This window comes from Cajanus cajan, chromosome 1, assembly GCF_000230855.2.
Source record: "Cajanus cajan strain Asha chromosome 1, NIPB_CcT2T_4, whole genome shotgun sequence".
Taxonomy (NCBI): Eukaryota; Viridiplantae; Streptophyta; class Magnoliopsida; order Fabales; family Fabaceae; genus Cajanus; species Cajanus cajan.
Window position 1 is genome coordinate 31,765,186 of NC_138517.1, and position 20,281 is coordinate 31,785,466.

The following is a 20,281-nucleotide window of genomic DNA, read 5'->3' on the forward strand; positions in this document are numbered from 1 at the left end:
TTGAACAGAGAGATATTCTCTGTAGAAGCCGTAGGCTCTGGAACTGTCTTGTGCAACGTGTTATTTGAATTCGATAAAATTCCCCTTTCAATTTCAAAACTAGTGTTCTATCATCTTACCTACACTACACCTATAAACATGTTTTAAAATATTATTAGAAGGTAAGGTAATATATATTGCATTAAAATAAACTAAAATGAAACTTATTTTTCCTTCTTACACAACACAACACTTACTGTGAAATGGAATAAATACAATTTAATACACAAGTAAGCACCAAATTTTAAAGAGTAACTTAATACACTTACTGTGAAAAATTATTTCTTGGATTTTTCTAACATGATTGTTTGTGTTATTTTTGAAGATGGTGTGGAGCAGGTTGTGGACAATACCTTTGGTGCTCCTAAATTGAAAGTATTAAAGCAGAAAATGGAGTTGCTTGGCATCAGCCTCGAAAACTCTTGTTTGCCTGGACAGTACCATAACCTGTTTTGTCCAAAAGTATCATTTTCTTATAAACTGTAATTCATTTTCTGCACCAAGTATTTGAATGTATCTGGTTTTTAAGTAGGTTTCTGAATTTTGTTTGTTTTGATATGCTAGTGCAAAGGTGGGCAGTTAAAGGAGAGGAGTTTGTCTTTTCACATTATATCTGATGGGTATGCTTCATCTACTTGCTTTGTGAATGTGGCAACAATATATGTTTTTGAAGTGATGTGTTTTTCTGCCATATGTGTGATGTAGTGAATTTGCAATGTGGAGGTGTTTTCGTGCTCAATGTGGTTGGGCTGGCCAGGTGAACCTAACATGGATTTATAAACTTTATGTCTTGTTTCAAACATAAAACTTGTAATGGGGTAACAAAGACATACTGCTTCTGCATGATTATTTGGTTATAGGTTTTTGCAGATGACAAGGAATTTTACGGTGGGGTTTGTGCTAATGCCAAGTCACATGGACAAATAGCTGAGGAGAGATTAGGATTGAAACCACTTGGTCCTAAGGTATTCAAATTGCTTTTTGCAATTCCAGTGGCTAATAGTAGTAGAAAAAGTTGAAAAAATGCTGAATTCTCAGAAGGAGCTGTCTCTCTCTTTTGGTTGGTAATTGTTATTATACTAGACATCTAAAAGTCTATTAGAGTGTGCTTGGGAAAGCTATGGAAATTTGATTATTTCAATGATCAATTATATGTATAATCAATTATAATTGGAATAAATTTTTATTTGGATAAGTTCACTGAAAAATAATTTTAAAGTATTTAATTTTCAAATACATGAAAATAACTTATTTTTCAGAGAAAAAAGAAAACATTTTACAAATTCTAGCTATTGTTCCAAACATGTAGCTTACTTTGCAAAACTCTTTTTATTTTTACTCAAAAACAGCTGAAATCTCCCAAAATAATCTTGGATTATCTTAATAAGTGTATTGCTTTTCTCATTGCTCTCTAAATACAAAAAAGTAAGCACTCTTCAGAGTATCGAGGGTGGTAATGCATTTTATTTGGTATTTTCAGCTGAAATAGACAGTGTTTGACTTTATTGTGCTTTTGGCATTATTCTCCCAATGGTTAAGGGGAATTGTCTCATTAACAGAGAATTCACTTGACACTTTGAAATAAGGTTCAGTATTATCCACCTCTACGGACGTGGTCAAATTGATTCAAATAAGGCAATAACATACTTTTTTTCTCCTTTTACAGCCCTCAAGAACATAGTATAAGGTATCTCTGCCAATTTTCATAACCTGTCCCATGTTAATTAACATCTCTCTCATCCCCAACCACCTAAAGGTAAGCAAAACAATTTCTAGTCACATGCTAATATACTAAGAATCCCAAAAGCATAGCAAGCAAATTCCAAAAATTAAAATAGGCAAATATGCGTAATACAAGCTCAATCTGCATATCTGTAAAGGCAGTGACATATTTTAGTTTCCAGTAATAGAGAATCTTCAATGGTTTACCTCAACACGTGGCTGTCCAGGAAGCAGCTTTGCAACTGCAGTACCTACTACAGCATGACCAGCCTCATGTCGTGCAACTACAGCCTTCTCACTTCCTCGTAACTTGGCAGTCTTCTTTTCTATGCCCTAAAACAAATAATTTGGAACTAAGCTTGTGGTTGACAAAGATTGCAAGAAAGTAGAGATTAGCAAATTAGGAGGGACAATGGCTGAAACCCTAGCGCGACTATAAGGAAAGGGAAATTTTAGGAGGGAGTGGCGTTTTGAAACCCTTAGCCATGGTTGCTCTGAGTTTATGAGCCCGTGAAAGTAAAAAAAATTATGAAACATTACAAGTCAAATTATAATAAATATTTTAATATTAAATTTATTTTATTTTAAAATTAATTAAATAATCTTATCAAAGAAATTACTATAGATTTTAAATTTTATTTATTATATTTTATAATGAAAAAAAATTAATATTATATCAAAAGATAATAAAAATTATAACTAAAATCATAATAAAAATAATAATAAAATATAATATTGAAAATTAATTATATTTTATCACTTTTTAATAAAGTAAGTGAATGATAATGAATTAATTAAAATTTTAAAACATATTTTATTTAAAAATATTTTTTTATAATACAGTGATTAAAAGTATTATAATAAATAATAAAATTAAATCTTATATTAATTATTTTAATAATGATACTAAATTAAATATTATAATTATTTTACAATAAATTAAAATGAAAAGATAATAAAATATTTGAACTGATATTTCAAATAAAATATATTAAAATATTATAATCAAAATAAATTTAGTATTAAATCAAAAGATTATAAAATTCATAACTAAAATTATAATAAATATTTGTATCAAAGAAATTGCTACACATTTCAGATTTTATTTATTATGTTTTATAATCAAAAGATATCTAATATTAAATCAAAAGATTATAATAATTATAACTCAAATCCAGATAAATATCTTGATATTAAATTTATTATATATTAAAATTAATTAAATATTTTTATCAAAGAAACTAATACAGATTTTAAATTTTATTTACTATGTTTTATAATCAAAAGAAATTCAATATTAAATTACCAAGATAATAAAAATTATAACTAAAATCATAATAAATTTTCTAATATTAAATTTAGTATATATTAAAATTAATTAAATATTTGTATTTAAGAAATTGTTGCAAATTTTATATATGTATTTTAAAATTTTTATTATATTAAATTAATTGAAAATAAATTATATTTTATCAATTTTTAATAAAGTGAGTGAATGATAATGAATTAATTAAAATTTTAAAATATATTTTAATTACAAATATTTTTTTATCAATACAGTGACTAAAATTATTATAATAAATAATAAAATTAAATAAATTAAATATAATAATAGTTAGTTTTTAGTGATACTAAATTAAATATTCTAATTATTTTACAATAAATTAAAATGAAAATATAATAAAATATTCTAACTGATATTTCAAATAAAATATATTAAAATATTATAATCAAAAGAAATCTAGTATTAAATCAAAAGATTATAAAATTCATAACTAAAATTATAATAAATATTTGTATCAAAGAAATTGCTACACATTTTAGATTTTATTTATTATGTTTTATAATCAAAAAATATCTAATATTAAATCAAAAGATTATAATAATTATAACTCAAATCCAGATAAATATATTGATATTAAATTTATTATATACTAACATTAATTAAAAAAATTTATCAAAGAAACTAATACAGATTTTAGATTTTATTTACTATTTTTATAATCAAAAGAAATCCAATATTTGATTACAAGATAATAAAAATGATAACTAAAATCATAATAAATTTTCTAATATTAAATTTAGTATATATTAAAATTAATTATATATTTTTATTTAAGAAATTGTTGCAAATTTTATATATGTATTTTAAATTTTTTATTATATTAAATTAATTGAAAATTAATTATATTTTATCAATTTTTAATAAAGTGAGTGAATGATAATGAATTAATTAAAATTTTAAAATATATTTTAATTACAAATAATTTTTTATCAATACAGTGACTAAAAGTATTATAATAAATAATAAAATTAAATAAATTAAATCTAATAATAGTTAGTTTTTTAGTGATACTAAATTAAATATTCTAATTATTTTACAATAAATTAAAATAAAAATATAATAAAATATTCTAACTGATATTTCAAATAAAATACATTAAAATATTTTAATCAAAAGAAATCTAGTATTAAATCAAAAGATTATAAAAGTCATAACTAAAATTATAATAAATATTTGTATCAAAGAAATTGCTACATATTTTAGATTTTATTTATTATGTTTTATAATCAAAAGATATCTAATATTAAATCAAAAAATTATAATAATTATAACTCAAATCCAGATAAATATTTTGATATTAAATTTATTATATATTAAAATTAATTAAAAAAAATTATCAAAGAAACTAATATAGATTTTAGATTTTATTTACTATGTTTTATAATCAAAAGAAATCAAATATTTGATTACAAGATAATAAAAATGATAACTAAAATCATAATAAATTTTCTAATATTAAATTTAGTATATATTAAAATTAATTAAATATTTGTATTTAAGAAATTGTTGCAAATTTTAGATAAGTATTTTAAATTTTTTATTATGTTAAATGAATTGAAAATTAATTATATTTTATCAATTTTTAATAAAGTGAGTGAATGATAATGAATTAATTAAAATTTTAAAATATATTTTAATTACAAATATTTTTTTTATCAATACAGTGACTAAAAATATTATAATAAATAATAAAATTAAATAAATTAAATCTTATAATAGTTATTTTTTTTACTGATACTAAATTAAATATTCTAATTATTTTACAATAAATTAAAATAAAAAGATAATAAAATATTTTAACTGATATTTCAAATAAAATATATTAAAATATTATAATCAAAAGAAATCCAGTATTAAATTAAAAAATTAAATAATTGTCAGTAATACTAAATTTTGTTATAGTGTCAATATAGTGGCTAAGAGTATTATAATAACTAATTAAAATAAAAAAATTAAATCTTGGTAATTTTTTAATGATGAAAAATTAAATATTATAACTATTTTACAAGAAATTAAAATGAAAACATTTTTTATAAATTATTATAAATAATAATATTTTTATTCATTTTAGCGACCGATTCTAATTCGGTATCTAAAATTACTATATATATTATATTTTTTTATTCACTTAGCGACCGATTTACCTGTGGTCGCTAAAATTATTGTAAAATAATAATATTTTTTTTCTTTTAGCGACCGATCCTACTTTCGTTGTAAAACCCAACTATTATTTTATTATTTTATTATTATTATTATATTTATAAAGGTATTTTCGTAAATTTATTAAAGTTATAGGGGTAATTTGGTAACTTGGAACGGGCTGTTCCAAAAATGGAACGGGCTGTTCCAAGCATTAAAAATGTGTTGTTTTTGTTGTTGCAGAACGGCCTTGGAACGGGCCGTTCTGGTATGGAGAACGGGCCGTTCCAGAGGGAGAACGGGTCGTTCTGCTGAGATTGAGAACGGGTCGTTCTGGTTTCAGAACGGGCCGTTCTGCTTTTTTTGGGAACGGGCCGTTTCGATTTTGGAACGGGCCGTTCCAGTTGAAAAATTTGCCCATTTTTGAAGGATCAGTACGGGCCGTTCCGAGTGCGTTAGATTGCCTATAAATAGGGGCAGGGGGTGAAAATTTTATACAGAGTAAGAAAGTGAAATCCTAGAGAGAGAAAGAGAAGAGAGAGAGAGAGAGAAAGAAAGAAAGAGAGAAGGAAGGAAAAAGAGGAAAACCATAGGAGGAGGTCCTGCCCAAGTTTCAACTCTTGCTTATCCAGGTAAGGGGGGGAGTGAGAACCTCTCTCAGGGGTGTGGGGATAATTGTTGGATAGTTGTTTGTCGGATTGGCCCCCAATCCTTTGCCGTTGTTCTGTCTTATTTTCTGTTTGCTTTACTTTATTGCTTGTTGGAAATAATAAATGATTATGTAATCCCAATCCCTTGCCGTTGTTCTGTTTGATTTTCTATTTACTCTACTTTGCTTTGTTGAAGGTGCCGTTGTTCTGTCCGATTTTCTATTTATTCTACTTTGTTCTTTGTTGAAAGTAATAAATGAATATGAAGTTAATGTTAATAATAAATGGGTTTTAATATGAAAAAGAATGCTCTCTGGATCTCTGTGAATTCCTATGCGGACCTTGTGAGGAGTATTTATGACATGACCTTGTGAAATATGGACAAATGACATGAGACATATGAATTGACTATTGAGACATGATATGATTATGAGACTATGACAAATGAGGACATGATGTAGTAAATGAAATTATGTAATAAGTTAAGTGTTGAGTCAATGAAATAATGACTGTATGACATGCATCATATGCATATATGACTCCAGGTGTGCCGCTGAGGCCGCATACCCACGATGCTAACGAGGTGTACCTTAGGGTCACCGACAGTTGATGCTAACAAGGTGTACCTTAGGGTCACCGACAGTTGATGCTAACAAGGTGTACCTTAGGGTCACCGACAGTTGATGTCAACAAGGTGTACCTTAGGGTTACCAGTGATGTAACCAGGTGTACCTTAGGGTCACCAGTGATGATATGTGAAACTTCTGTATGGCGCCACATGCATGCATTTATGAGTCGAGTTCATGACATCACAAACATGATAAATGAGTATATATGTGATATTGATGATGTATGTGTATGTTTTACATGCGACTTATATTTGTTGTGTGTGTGTGTGTGCTATCTAACTTTTATTTCTGCACCTAAAACTGAGTGAGATGTTTCTCACTCCCTTGTTGTTTTTGTATATGTTTTAAATTATGTTGCAGATGATCAGCATCATGGGGATGTTGGTGATGAGGCTTAAGGCTTCAGTGAGGCATGCTCTGATAGGATGTGACATCGGGCATAGCTAGGCTTGTTTTTTTTTGGATTTTATTGTTTTAAAAGCTTTACTTTTCTCTTCTTATGTAATTTTGAACGTTCTTGAGAAAAGACCAAAATGTACATCTTTGTTATACTATTATTATATGATTTTAAAGTTATAAATTAATTCCTAACTAGGAGGCACTGCCACCTTTGCTGGAATTAATCTATATTTTCCTTTATATGATTTCTTGAGTTTTAATACTTATATGTTGACTTTTTATGATTGATGAGTTACGAATGTGAATCTTCTACCTTATAATATTTGACACAATTGTTTTATACATGAAAGATGTTATTAAACTATGAAAGATTTTATTTACTCAAAAAGAAAAAGAAATTTTTCTTTACATTTATTGCGTATTGATGTTGGGGTAGAGGGTGTTACATTTAGTGGTATCAGAGCAGGTCGATCCAATCGACCATGAGTTTTGAGTTTACTATGCTTATTTGGTTGATGAATGATGGATTGAATTGATTGTGAAACTTGTTGGTATGCTAGTATGATGATTGATTATGTTTATTAATTGTATTATTTTCTTAGACTATGGCTGGTAGAAATGATCGTGCGATTGTTGATGCTCTTCAAGCATTAGCACAAGCTATGAATAATAACAATAGGGCTGAGGTCGCTCCTAACTGGTTGGAGCAATTTCAACGAAATCACCCACCTACTTTTAAAGGAGGATATGACCCAGATGTTGCTATGAATTGGCTAACTGAGATTGAGAAGATCTTCAATGTCATGGATTGTCCCCTTACTCAGAAGGTGAAGTTGGCCACTTTCATGTTAACTACTGATGCTCACTTTTGGTGGGAAGGAGCACTTCGGAGGATGATCGATGGAGGGGTGCACTTGAATTGGGACAACTTTAAGAAAGCTTTCCTCGAGAAGTATTTCCCAGATGATGTGAGGAGTCGGAAAGAAATGGAATTCCTTGAGCTGAATCAAGGGAACGACACAGTGGCAGAGTATGCTGCCAAATTTGATGCTTTGGTCCGTTATTGTACCCACTACCATGGTGAGGGTGGTGAAAGGGCTAAATGTATAAAATTTATAAATAGTCTGAGTCCTGAAGTGAAAACTGCAATTAACTATCAGGAGATATATCACTTTCCCACTCTGGTCAATAAGTGCAGTATTTATGATCGTGACAACCGTGCTCGTGCTGTTTTCTATAAAGGAGTTGGAGGTCCTATCCGCGCTGTAAGTTCTAGTACTTCGGGTAGGAGTAAGCCTTACTCTACTTCTAATAGATTTCAAGGGAGTAAAGCTGCTGCTAATAAAAGCAAGTCCCTTACTAGAGGATCCACTGTTAGTGCTATTGGAAGTGTTGGAGGGTCTGTGTCCACTCCTTCAGGAAGATGTTGGAAGTGTGGACGTGTTGGTCATAATCAGTCTGAGTGTCTTGACAAGGAGATTACCTGCTTCAATTGCAGTGGCAAGGGTCACATCAGTACCCACTATCCCGAACCACGAAGAACACATGTTATTGGATCGGGTTCGCAAATCGAGCGTCCAAAAATTGTAGGGAGAGTATTTGCTCTTAGTGGTGCTGAAGCTTCTCAGTTAGAAAATTTGATACAAGGTACTTGTTTCATAGCTGAGACTCCTTTTGTTGTACTATTTGATTCTGGTGCAACTCATTCCTTTATTTCTGTCTCTTGTGTCCAAAAATTGAATTTGCCAGTGTCTTTATTAGATTTTGATTTAGTTGTTAAAACCCCTACTAATGGTCCTGTGACTACATCCCTAGTGTGTTTGAAATGTCCTTTGACAGTTTCTGATAAGCAGTTTCTAGTTGACTTAATTTGTTTGCCTCTTAGTCAATTAGATGTAATTCTTGGTATGGATTGGTTATCTTCTCACCATGTTCTTTTAAACTGCTTTGAGAAATCTATTTCCTTTGGTGAATGTAAGAGTACGGAATTTCTTAGTGCTGCTGACATTAAAACTTGTTTAAAAGAAAATGAAAGAGTGTACATGATCTTAGCTTCTTTAACACTTGAGACTGATAGTAAGCTAGATGAGATTCCCTTAGTGAGAGAATTTCCAGAAGTATTTCCCAAGGATATGTCTAGTTTACCACCTGAGAGAGAGATTGAGTTTAGCATAGACTTAGTACCAGGTACCTCACCTATATCTATAGCACCCTATAGGATGTCCCCAACGGAGTTAGTTGAGCTTAAGAAACAAATAGAGGAACTACAAGAGAAACAATTCATTAGGCCTAGTGTCTCGCCTTGGGGAGCGCCTGTTTTATTGGTTAAGAAGAAAGATGGGAGCATGAGGTTGTGCGTAGACTATAGGCAACTGAATAAAGTGACCATTAAGAATAAGTATCCTTTGCCTAGGATAGATGACCTTATGGACCAACTAGTTGGAGCTTGTGTGTTCAGTAAGATAGATTTAAGGTCAGGATACCATCAGATTAGAGTGAGAGTTGAGGATGTTCCTAAGACTGCATTTAGGACCCGCTATGGGCACTATGAGTATTTAGTTATGTCTTTTGGTGTGACTAATGCACCTGGTGTTTTTATGGACTACATGAATAGGATCTTTCACCCTTACTTGGATAGATTTGTAGTGGTCTTCATAGATGATATCCTAGTGTATTCCAAGACTAGGGAAGAGCATGTTGAGCACCTTAGGATCGTTCTTCAAACCCTTAAGGAGAAGCAGTTGTATGCTAAATTTTCAAAACGTGAATTTTGGTTAGATAGTGTGAACTTTCTAGGACATGTGATATCCAAGGGTGGGATAGTTGTAGATCCTGCTAAGGTAGAAGCTGTGATAGAGTGGAGAACACCTAAATCAGTATTTGAGATTAGGATTTTCCTAGGACTAGCCGGTTATTACAGAAGGTTCATAGAGAATTTCTCTAGGCTAGCTCTTCCTTTGACTAAGCTGACAAAGAAAGACCAACCTTTTGTGTGGGATTCTAAGTGTGAGGAAAGTTTTCAAGAGCTTAAGGGAGGAGTGCGTTAGATTGCCTATAAATAGGGGCAGGGGGTGAAAATTTTATACAGAGTAAGAAAGTGAAATCCTAGAGAGAGAGAGGGAGAGAAAGAAAGAAAGAAAGAAAGAAAGAGAAAAGGAAGGAAAAAGAGGGAAACTAGAGGAGGAGGTCCTGCCCAAGTTTCAACTCTTGTTTATCCAGGTAAGGGGGGAGTGAGAACCTCTCTCAGGGGTGTGGGGATAATTGTTGGATAGTTGTTTGTCGGATTGGCCCTCAATCCTTTGCCGTTGTTTTGTCTTATTTTCTGTTTGCTTTACTTTATTTCTTGTTGGAAATAATAAATGATTATGTAATCCCAATCCCTTGCCGTTGTTCTGTTTGATTTTCTATTTACTCTACTTTGTTTTGTTGAAGGTGCCGTTGTTCTGTCCGATTTTCTATTTATTCTACTTTGTTCTTTGTTGAAAGTAATAAATGAATATGAAGTTAATGTTAATAATAAATGGGTTTTAATATGAAAAAGAATGCTCTCTAGATCTCTGTGAATTCCTATGCGGACCTTGTGAGGAGTATTTATGACATGACCTTGTGAAATATGGACAAATGACATGAGACATATGAATTGACTATTGAGACATGATATGATTATGAGACTATGACAAATGAGGACATGATGTAGTAAACAAAATTATGTAATAAGTTAAGTGTTGAGTCAATGAAATAATGACTGTATGACATGCATCATATGCATATATGACTGCAGGTGTGCCGTTGAGGCCGCATACCCATGATGCTAACAAGGTGTACCTTAGGGTCACCGACAGTTGATGCTAACAAGGTGTACCTTAGGGTCACCGACAGTTGATGCTAACAAGGTGTACCTTAGGATCACCAACAGTTGATGCTAACAAGGTGTACCTTAGGGTCACCGACAGTTGATGTTAACAAGGTGTACCTTAGGGTCACCAGTGATATAACCAGATGTACCTTAGGGTCACCAGTGATGATATGTGAAACTTCTGTATGACGCCACATGCATGCATTTATGAGTCGAGTTCATGACATCACAAACATGATAAATGAGTATATATGTGATATTGCTGATGTATGTGTATGTTTTACATGCGACTTATATTTGTTGTGTGTGTGTGTGCTATCTAACTTTTATTACCGCACCTGAAACTGAGTGAGATGTTTCTCACTCCCTTGTTGTTTTTGTATATGTTTTAAATTATGTTGCAGATGATCAGCATCATGGGGATGTTGGTGATGAGACTTAAGGCTTCAGTGAGGCATGCTCTGATAGGATGTGACATCGGGCATAGCTAGGCTTGTTTTTTTTGGGATGTTATTGTTTTAAAAGCTTTACTTTTCTCTTCTTATGTAATTTTGAACGTTCTTGAGAAAAGACCAAAATGTACATCTTTGTTATACTATTTTATTATATGATTTTAAAGTTATAAATTAATTCCTAACTAGGAGGCACTGCCACCTTTGCTGGAATTAATCTATATTTTCCTTTATATGATTTCTTGAGTTTTAATACTTATATGTTGACTTTTTATGATTGATGAGTTACGAATGTGAATCTTCTACCTTATAATATTTGACACAATTGTTTTATACATGAAAGATGTTATTAAACTATGAAAGATTTTATTTACTCAAAAAGAAAAAGAAATTTTTCTTTACATTTATTGCGTATTGATATTGGGGTAGAGGGTGTTACATTCGTCGCTAACATTATTATAAATAATAATTTTTTATTTTATTTGCGACCGATATAAATTCGGTCGCTAAAATTATTTCAAAAATATTAATATTTTTTAGCCACTGATTACAATTCGGTCGTTAACGTTACTATAAATAATAAATATATTTTTTTTAGCGACCGATTCTGAGTTGGTCGCTAACTCTATTTTAAATAATATATTTTTTTTAGCGACCGAATTTAGTGTGATCGCTAAAATTATTATAAATAATATTATTTTTTATTTATTTAGCGACCGATTATATTTCGGTCGCTAAACTTATTATAAATAAGAAAAAAAAATTATTTTTTAGCCACCGATTTTAGTTGGTCGCTAAAATTGTTATAAAATAATATTATTTTATTTTTTTAGTGACCGATTTTCTATTTGGTCGCTAAAATTATCATAAATAATATTATTTTAATTTTGTTAGCGACTGAAACCGTTCCGTCGCTAATTTAACAAACATTTGTTATGTTAGCGACCGATTTAGCGACCGTTTGTTAGCCTCTACAAATTTCGGTCGCTAAATAAAATTTGCTACCGAGTCAAATTCGATCACTAATTAACGAAAATAATTCGGTCGCTAATTTCGGTGGCTAAAATGACTTTTTTTTGTAGTGTAGACTCGAACTGCTCTGATACCACTAAAGTGTAACGACCCGACTGGTCACTACACACAGCACAACACCAAAACACCACACAGAGAAGAACAAGTATATACGTATAGGGTCTAGAATATATATATATACAAGGTCCAAATCTGGCTAGAGTCAGAGTGTACAAAAATACATCCAGCAAATGCTAAACTAAGTAGCTAAATACATTAAAAGAATAAGACTCCATCTGCTAGCTGCAGACCCTCCTCAGCAAACACCAACCTAACCCTGCTCTGCTCCCATACATAGTATGATCATCGCAATCAAAATCACATGGAAACAACAAAGGGTAAGCTAGTGAAAAGAAACAACATACATATATAAATATATGAATAGTAAACAGCTACAGCTATCAGCACATCAATCAACTTAATAATATCAGCCTATAATATATCACAACATTCTTCAATAACAGTACTGACTTAGCGGCTATAACAGCACTGACTTAGCGGCTATAACAGCACCACATTAGTGGCTATAACAGCACCGACTTAGCGGCTATAACAGCACCACATTAGTGGCTATAACAACATCGACTTAGCAGCTATAACAACACCACATTAGTGGCTATAACAACACCGACTTAGCGGCTATAACAACACCACATTAGTGGCTATAACAGCATACAACTCAACTTAACAACTTACAGCACAACAATATCAGCATCCAGCATATATAGCTAAACAACACAGCTCAACATTATACAATACAGCTTTTCAGCAATAACAACATACGACATTAACAGCTTACAACAATAACAGCTTACATCCCAGCTAGTAATATTCAACATAGCTTAACAGCTCACAACACAACAATATTCATCAATTATAGCTCAACATCATAATCTAGCATTATCAACTAGTCAGCACATCAATATTTAACATCTAAAGCTCAGCTATTATCAACTAGTCAGCACATCAATATTTAACATCTACAGCTCAGCTATTATCAACTAGTCAGCACAACAATATTTAACATCTAAAGCTCAGCTATTATCAACTAGTCAGCACATTAATATTTAACATCTACAGCTCAGCTATTATCAACTAGTCAACAAAGAAATATTTAACACCCACAGCTCAGCTAAGCATATTTATCAGCAAATTTCTACACATATCAGCTTAACATCAACTATCATCTCTGCGCCCGTCGCGCTCATGGTCATGCCCAGCGTGGCACAACCAGAGAGCATCAAGGCTAAGCACTCCCGGCGCAATTCCCATTGCGCCCGGCGTACTAGGAGGTAGAGACCTTAGAAGGTCTCCCAAGCCCGGCGTACGAACCCGCGCTCGACGCAGGGTAAGTAGAGACTTCCCCAAAGTCTCACGCCCGACACAATATCTATTGCGCCTGGCACCACCTCTGGCAGAGACTCCTAAGGAGTCTCCACACCCGGCGAGACAAGGTCACGCCCGGTGCCACACCAGAAATCCCCAAGCAATGTCACTTACTGATATCGCGCCCAGCACGGTCCAACCACGCCTGGCGGGGGCCATCCAGAGGCTCACACCCTCAAGCTCGCCCGGCGCATACACCACTGCGCCCGGCGGGCTTGCCCAATGGAGCTCTCTGATGGTCACGCGCCCGGCGCGAAGAATTGCGCTCGGCATTATCCAACAGCAACCCTCAATCTTCGAAAATTCTTCAAAACTTGCACCAACTCATCTTTTCAGACGCATGCAATCAGTTCAAAACATCACATTTTCATCAAACGACCTAGAAATCCCAGCTTTTCCCACATACAACCACAATCAAGAAAAACTCCTAGATTTTCATCAAAACCCGGAAACCCCAAAACGAATTTTTCACCACAACAGCCCATCAATCAACATAAAATCAGCCACACCATGAGTTAGGAACTCATTTTCAATCCAAACAGCTAAAGACCTAGCTTCCCTTACTTGAAGATTGGCTCAGAATAGCCAAGAAGCAGAATTTCCTTTCCGAAGCTCAACCTAGAACTTCAATCCTTCAAAAGTAAGCTTTCTAGTCCAGAGCCATTCTCTTTAGAACTTCTCTCTAAAACCTCCTCTCCTCAACTGCCCACAACCCCTATTTATAGACATTCCAGAGTGGCCAGAACGGCCTGTACCGAATCCTGAACGGCCCGTTCTACACCCCCTCAACACGTACAAAAATTAAATGCAGAACGACCCGTTCTGAAATCAGAACAGCCTGTTCTAGAACTCATCCAGAACGGCCTGTTCTCCATCCAGAACAGCCCGTACTCCCCTCTAGAACGGTCCGTTCTCCCTTCAGAACGGTCCGTTCTCCAACCAGAACGGCCTGTTCTCCCTCTAGAACGGCCCGTTCTCAGCTACGATTTACTGGTCATTTTAATAACTTGGAACGGCCCGTTCTGGGCTACTAAAACACCAATTTGCTACGTTACAGTACCCATGAAAATCGAAGGGTTTTGGTATATTTAATTATGTGAATAAATAAATTTTAAAAAATAAATTCAAAATAACAAATTTTAGATTAAAAATTTGTAAAAAATGAATCAATAAAAAAGACTAATTAAAAAAATAATCAAAGATCAATTTTCATAACAAATTTTGTTTATATATGACAAAATTAAAAAATTAAAAACAAAAAATTATAATAATATTATAAAAATATTAAAATAAATAATAAATAATACAACTGAAAAACTAATTTATACTATAAATTTTTAAAAAAAATATCACCAAAGAAAAACTAAAACATATTAACAAAATATTAATATTAAACTTTTTAATTATAATAGATGCTACATTAAGATATAAATTAAAAAATATAAAAATAATATAAAGATATAAAAAAATTTATATAGATAAATAATTAAAAATATTAAATAAAAATAAAAATAAAACAAGTAATTATAATAAATAAAAATAAATAAATAAAATGATTGTTCCAATACCCTACGATTATAGTGGATACCCTAGAATTTTTATATTTTAAATAACAACAGTCAACAGATATTTCTGTGTCATTTCTTGTAACTCGAAATTAACATTTTCAAGCACGAATTTAGGACTTTTCTTTCAATAACACCATAACATGCAATTAACATGAATATTTTAATTGAAAAAAATAGTCAAGCAAATAATACTCCATGTGCAGCTATTAGAGTCTCAAACACATACTTTCTCACAAATCTCAAAGTGAATAAAAGATCAACTTTGTGGTTGCAATGGCCATCAAATACAATTATTTGCTCTCAACTTCCTACTAAGCATTTTATTGCCCATTTTCCTTCTCTGACACTACCTATGAGAATTTTGGGATGGTTTCTGCAGCAACTACAACTGATTGATTCCATGCAAGGACTTTGGATTCTGATAACCAAGAGATAGTGCACAACCTTCATGTGTTAGAGCTAAATGCATCATCCCTTCTGAAAAGGAAATTTTCACCAAACAAGAAAAAATGGAAACTGTTGAATAGATGAATTTGAATGCCTCAACTAAGTCTTTTGTCAAATCTTTATACCAAACCATATCACATGAAAGAAATAGATAACACAAAAGAATATAGTGACAATAATATCATGCCAACTCGAAATCCGATTCTTCAATGTTTCATCTGAATAGTGTGTGTTTCGAATATGGGATGAAGCCTAAAAAACATAGACAACTAGTGTAGAAAGTTATGTGTTAATTAATTTAATTTTTACATATTTAGTCCTCATCAATCATCACATTTTTATGATAATTTTTTCTCAATACTTCAAAAATAAATATAGTACACTCAATAGCCTAAACCTTGTACAAATTAAAAAGTTTACAACATAAAGACACAGTATCAATACGAGGCAATGGAAGAATTAATATTCAAAATATGCTAGAGTCAAGGAAAAGTGATACTACTTGAGAAATTATATGATCTTCATTAGTTGCTAAAGATGATGCAGAAGGAAAATATTGATAACACCAAAGCAAGACCAAAACATTCAGTTTCAGAATAGAGTAATGCTATATAGTCCGAATCCATCGTCTGAAATTTTTTCCAAACACATAAAAGATTCAAGTCAGTGAACTTACACATTTGACTTTTCAAAAAATTTTAACGTTCGGAAGATATTTTGGAATTTAAATTCGGAGGATTTAGCATTTTTGTTCAGAATATATACCTTATCCTATAAATTTACAACCATGTAGACCCACAATTGTAATGTGCATACTTGAAAATTAATTATCACAATCATTACTTAGTCCACGGTCATATTCCTTTTCAGTAACGATTCTCCGTAGTTTTTAGTAGGCTTGCATATTGTTGTCTTTTGAGTAATAGTTACTTGTACTTACTTGCTTAAGAGCTTAGTAGGTTCAAATGTTAACTTTTTAAGTTATAAATAACTTAATGTTGTAACCAAATAAGTTCATATAATATGAAATGACACAGTCTTCTAAATCAAAGATTTGGTTGTAGACTGGAGGAAGGAAATACCTGAGATTATAGGAAGCACACAACCCAATTCCACGTGCTTAATGAAACTGAGACATTGACATTTGTTGAATGACTTAATGTTGTACCATATCCGGCCGCATTACTAATTCACACCCATGGTCCAACCAAATGTCATATGTGTCTAACCCTATTTGAGCTTGGATTTTAAAGCTTGTTTGATTTTGGGCTCTACTATTTAGGAAGTTAGAACATCTTCGATCGTACATCACACACATGATTCGACTCAATTGTCCAAGAAAAAAACCAATCATCCATGAACATTTCAACACTGTCCCTTTCACCTTCACTATCACCGTCACTTAAAGTGATTTTAACTGTAAGTTCATTTTTCCTTGCTGTTCCTTCATACTTACTAAGGACGAAGCAAAAAATGAAGTTAAGCATGGGAGAGGATGGAGTAGAAGAGAGATCAATAATTACATAATTATTTGTTGTCTTATACTCCAACCACTCTGGAACACAGCTTCCAGGATACACATAAACAACTTTATTGTGATCTGTAAAATTCATCACATTGCCTTGTGTATTCAACCCAATAGCAACTGGAGAATGTTCAACAGATAGGTGTTGGTTTGCAAAATTCATCACACTGATTTGTGCATTCAACTCAATAGCAACTAGAGAATGTTGATCCAAGTTCAAGCAATTCCATAACAGAACTCGTGTCCTGTTTGCCCTTAATTGTTCAACAGATGTTGAAGGGAGCAATAATATTGTCTTCAACGATTTGCAATCCCTAGCGTTTATATTTTTCAAGGATAGGGGAAGCTCTGGTATTGTTTCAAGCTCACGGCAATAGCTTAGGTTTAGATGTAGCAGTTGCGTAAGATTGTTGATGGATGAAGGTAACCTCTGAATGCCACTTCCTGTTAGATCTAGTGATTTAAGCTTTCTTTGATGTCCAAATGACGAGGGAAGTGCTTTCATTTTCTCTGTCCATGATAAGTCCAATTCTTCCATATTTTTTGATATAATTGAGAATTCAGTAAGACTCTTACAATAATCAAGGATGAGATAATTGAGGCTATGCATATGGGAATCACTTGAAAGTATGGTAAGGGATATACAGTTACTAAGATTCAATATCTCAAGTTTGGCTAGAGAGAAAATAGATGGATGCACAGTAGTCAAACTTTCACAACTAGAGAGATCCAATACTTCAAGATTTATAGCTTTAGATAAATCTGGCAGCTCCTTTAACTCAGAAGATCCATCGAGGTAAACACCTTTTAAACTCACCAGGTTCTGTAATAAAATAGAGATATCAAATGCACTAAATTAGTTAATTTGGTCTCAACGATGCAACAATAAAATTATAACAGTGAGATACTTATTTACCTTCACTCCATCCCAAAGTTTTTCCAGTTTGCTCAGTTGTAATTTCAATATTACTAGTTTTTCGGCAGAAAAGTTTTGTGGCAAGGATTTTAGAGGGTAACAATCCCAAGAAAGAAATCTTAATTCAGTTGCCAAAAATAGAGGTCCTTCACCAAGTTGATTTTCGAAACCATAATATGCATCTTCCCTTGAAATTTCCAGAAATTTCAGTTTGCTCATCTTAGCAAATATGTGAGGCCTTAACTTTAGTCCCCTAATTGTTGTCAACTGAATTCGTATGCTTCTAATGGCCTCAGTAACCTGCCATCAATGTTAAAGAAAATTTTTAACCATCACCAAAAAGCCACATTTCTCTAATAAAGAAAATTCATATGTCATTAAAAAGATATAATTAGTTAGGATTTAAACCTTGTCATTTTTCAGTACTTCATAAATGTCATTGGGATCCCATAATCGGCTGCGGCTTCCAGAGTCTTCAATAGACTCTTGACGAACAATCTCACATGCCATTTCTTGTAAACTATCATGCATAGACACAATATTATCCTCTGAAAAAGATATAAGAGCTTTGTCTTTCAACCTTTCTAGCCCAAAAATCACTGAATTATCACTTTTATCATCTTTTAGTAAAGATTTTAGATTATCTACATTTATCTTTGTAGACAATTTGAGAAAGAAACATGCAAGATCTAGAAAAATTTGTTTCTCTTTGCGATCTAGATCATCAAAACTGAGTTTCATTTTGTCGTAAACTTTCGTAGGAGGAATTTTTTCAAGTTTGGATAATTCACTTTCCCATACTTCCTTATTTTTTCCACAAAGAAGACGAGCTAAAACTTTAAGTACTAATGGAACACCTTTGGAATAATTGACCACCTTTTTTGATAGCTCATTGTACTCCTTGTGAAGATCACTTTTGTTAAAGGCATTCAAATTGAAAAACTGAAGTGCTTCACTGGAACTGAGTTCTGTAAGCCTATATATCTCATCAGCTTTGTTAGCATTAAGCACTTGCTCATCTCTTGTAGTTACAATTATTCTGCTACCTGATCCATAATTATCAAGAGTTCCGAGTAAATTTTGTAGGTGATCCAAATCATTCTGCTACCTGATCCATAATTATTCTGCTACCACAATTAATATAACTGCAAAGAAAAAGAAAGATAGAAATGAAATGGAAAAATCAGTTTATTATAAAAATGAAACTAACTTGATATGTCTAGAACAAGTCATATGATAAAAACATGAATACCAGCTTTCTTTTTCTGGATAAGTATGCTTTCAAACGAGTCTTGGTTATTCTTTTCTGATCCTTTTCAGAATATTGTCTACCTGTCTGCCTTTCGGTTTAAGAAGCAATTTCTTTTGCCAATTTTTCAACAATGATGGAATAAATAAGCATTTGCATTTTTAACTTTATGGCTTAAAAATATTATACTGGGTCCCATAAGATAATTGAAAGTACCCAACTGCATAATCTATTTATTTTTCGCAGATTGAGTAATTTAGGGTTATTTTAAAAATAAATTATTAAACGAGCTTGTTTTAAAATAATTTATATTCTTAAGATTGTTTACCGTAGAATTATTATAGCTCATGATAATTCATATTTCACGTGTCTTTGTTTTTTTTTTAATAAATCATGAGAGTTATAAAATAAAGATTATTGTAGCAAACTAATTTAAATCGTTATCAGTTATAACGATATAAAGTGACCCTTTTTTTTTGGAATTGTTATAATCTATATTGGTCCAAATAAAAAAATATTTTTCCTTTAAAAATATAAGCAATTTCAAAATAGTCTTATTTAAGTATTTAGTTTTTAAAATAAGTACATAATAATAGTTAATCAATCTTATCTTTTTAATGACTTGATTCATCTAAATCCTATTGACACCAGTTTTCATTTGGCTGATTTATATTTTCCAAACATTTTTTTCCCTGAAGATCAATGTCCGCACTTGTTTATTCTTTTAAAGGTTTGTTGGGGGTGGGGGTTGGTTTTCGGATAAACTTTTTTCATCACTTCTAAGAAGAAAATAAAAATAAATAAATAAATTTTTATAAATTAAAATTAGATTATATGTAAATTAATTTGTAAAATTTCTTTTATAAAAAAAAAAATACGAATTAGCTT

General features: G+C 31.7%; 2 protein-coding genes across 5 annotated transcripts; one reads left to right on the top strand and one right to left on the bottom strand.

Annotated features, from left to right (window-relative positions):
• The first annotated feature begins 324 nt into the window (after window positions 1-324).
• Window positions 325-1,156, top strand: LOC109794895 (primase-helicase Twinkle, chloroplastic/mitochondrial). 2 transcript variants are annotated; one of them, XM_020354323.3, is made up of 4 exons: window positions 325-501; window positions 604-659; window positions 745-796; window positions 900-1,156. In XM_020354323.3, the coding sequence occupies exons 1-4, from the start codon at window positions 340-342 to the stop codon at window positions 1,056-1,058; spliced, it is 429 nt and encodes a 142-aa protein (XP_020209912.2). In that variant the 5' UTR covers window positions 325-339; the 3' UTR covers window positions 1,059-1,156. The 2 variants fall into 2 exon arrangements, with proteins under 2 accessions (XP_020209912.2, XP_082915335.1); XM_083059209.1 differs by having other exon boundaries at window positions 910-1,156.
• Window positions 1,157-11,804: 10,648 nt separating this feature from the next.
• Window positions 11,805-19,541, bottom strand: LOC109792246 (disease resistance-like protein DSC1). 3 transcript variants are annotated; one of them, XM_083059219.1, is made up of 6 exons: window positions 19,397-19,541; window positions 19,021-19,289; window positions 18,553-18,664; window positions 18,145-18,444; window positions 16,786-18,051; window positions 15,398-15,733 (listed from the first exon to the last, which is right to left on the bottom strand). In XM_083059219.1, the coding sequence occupies exons 2-5, from the start codon at window positions 19,071-19,073 to the stop codon at window positions 16,990-16,992; spliced, it is 1,527 nt and encodes a 508-aa protein (XP_082915345.1). In that variant the 5' UTR covers window positions 19,074-19,289; window positions 19,397-19,541; the 3' UTR covers window positions 15,398-15,733; window positions 16,786-16,989. The 3 variants fall into 3 exon arrangements, with proteins under 3 accessions (XP_082915342.1, XP_082915345.1, XP_029125938.2); XM_083059216.1 differs by lacking the exon at window positions 15,398-15,733 and adding an exon at window positions 11,805-12,584 and having other exon boundaries at window positions 18,553-19,289; XM_029270105.2 differs by having other exon boundaries at window positions 18,553-19,289.
• Window positions 19,542-20,281: the final 740 nt, after the last annotated feature.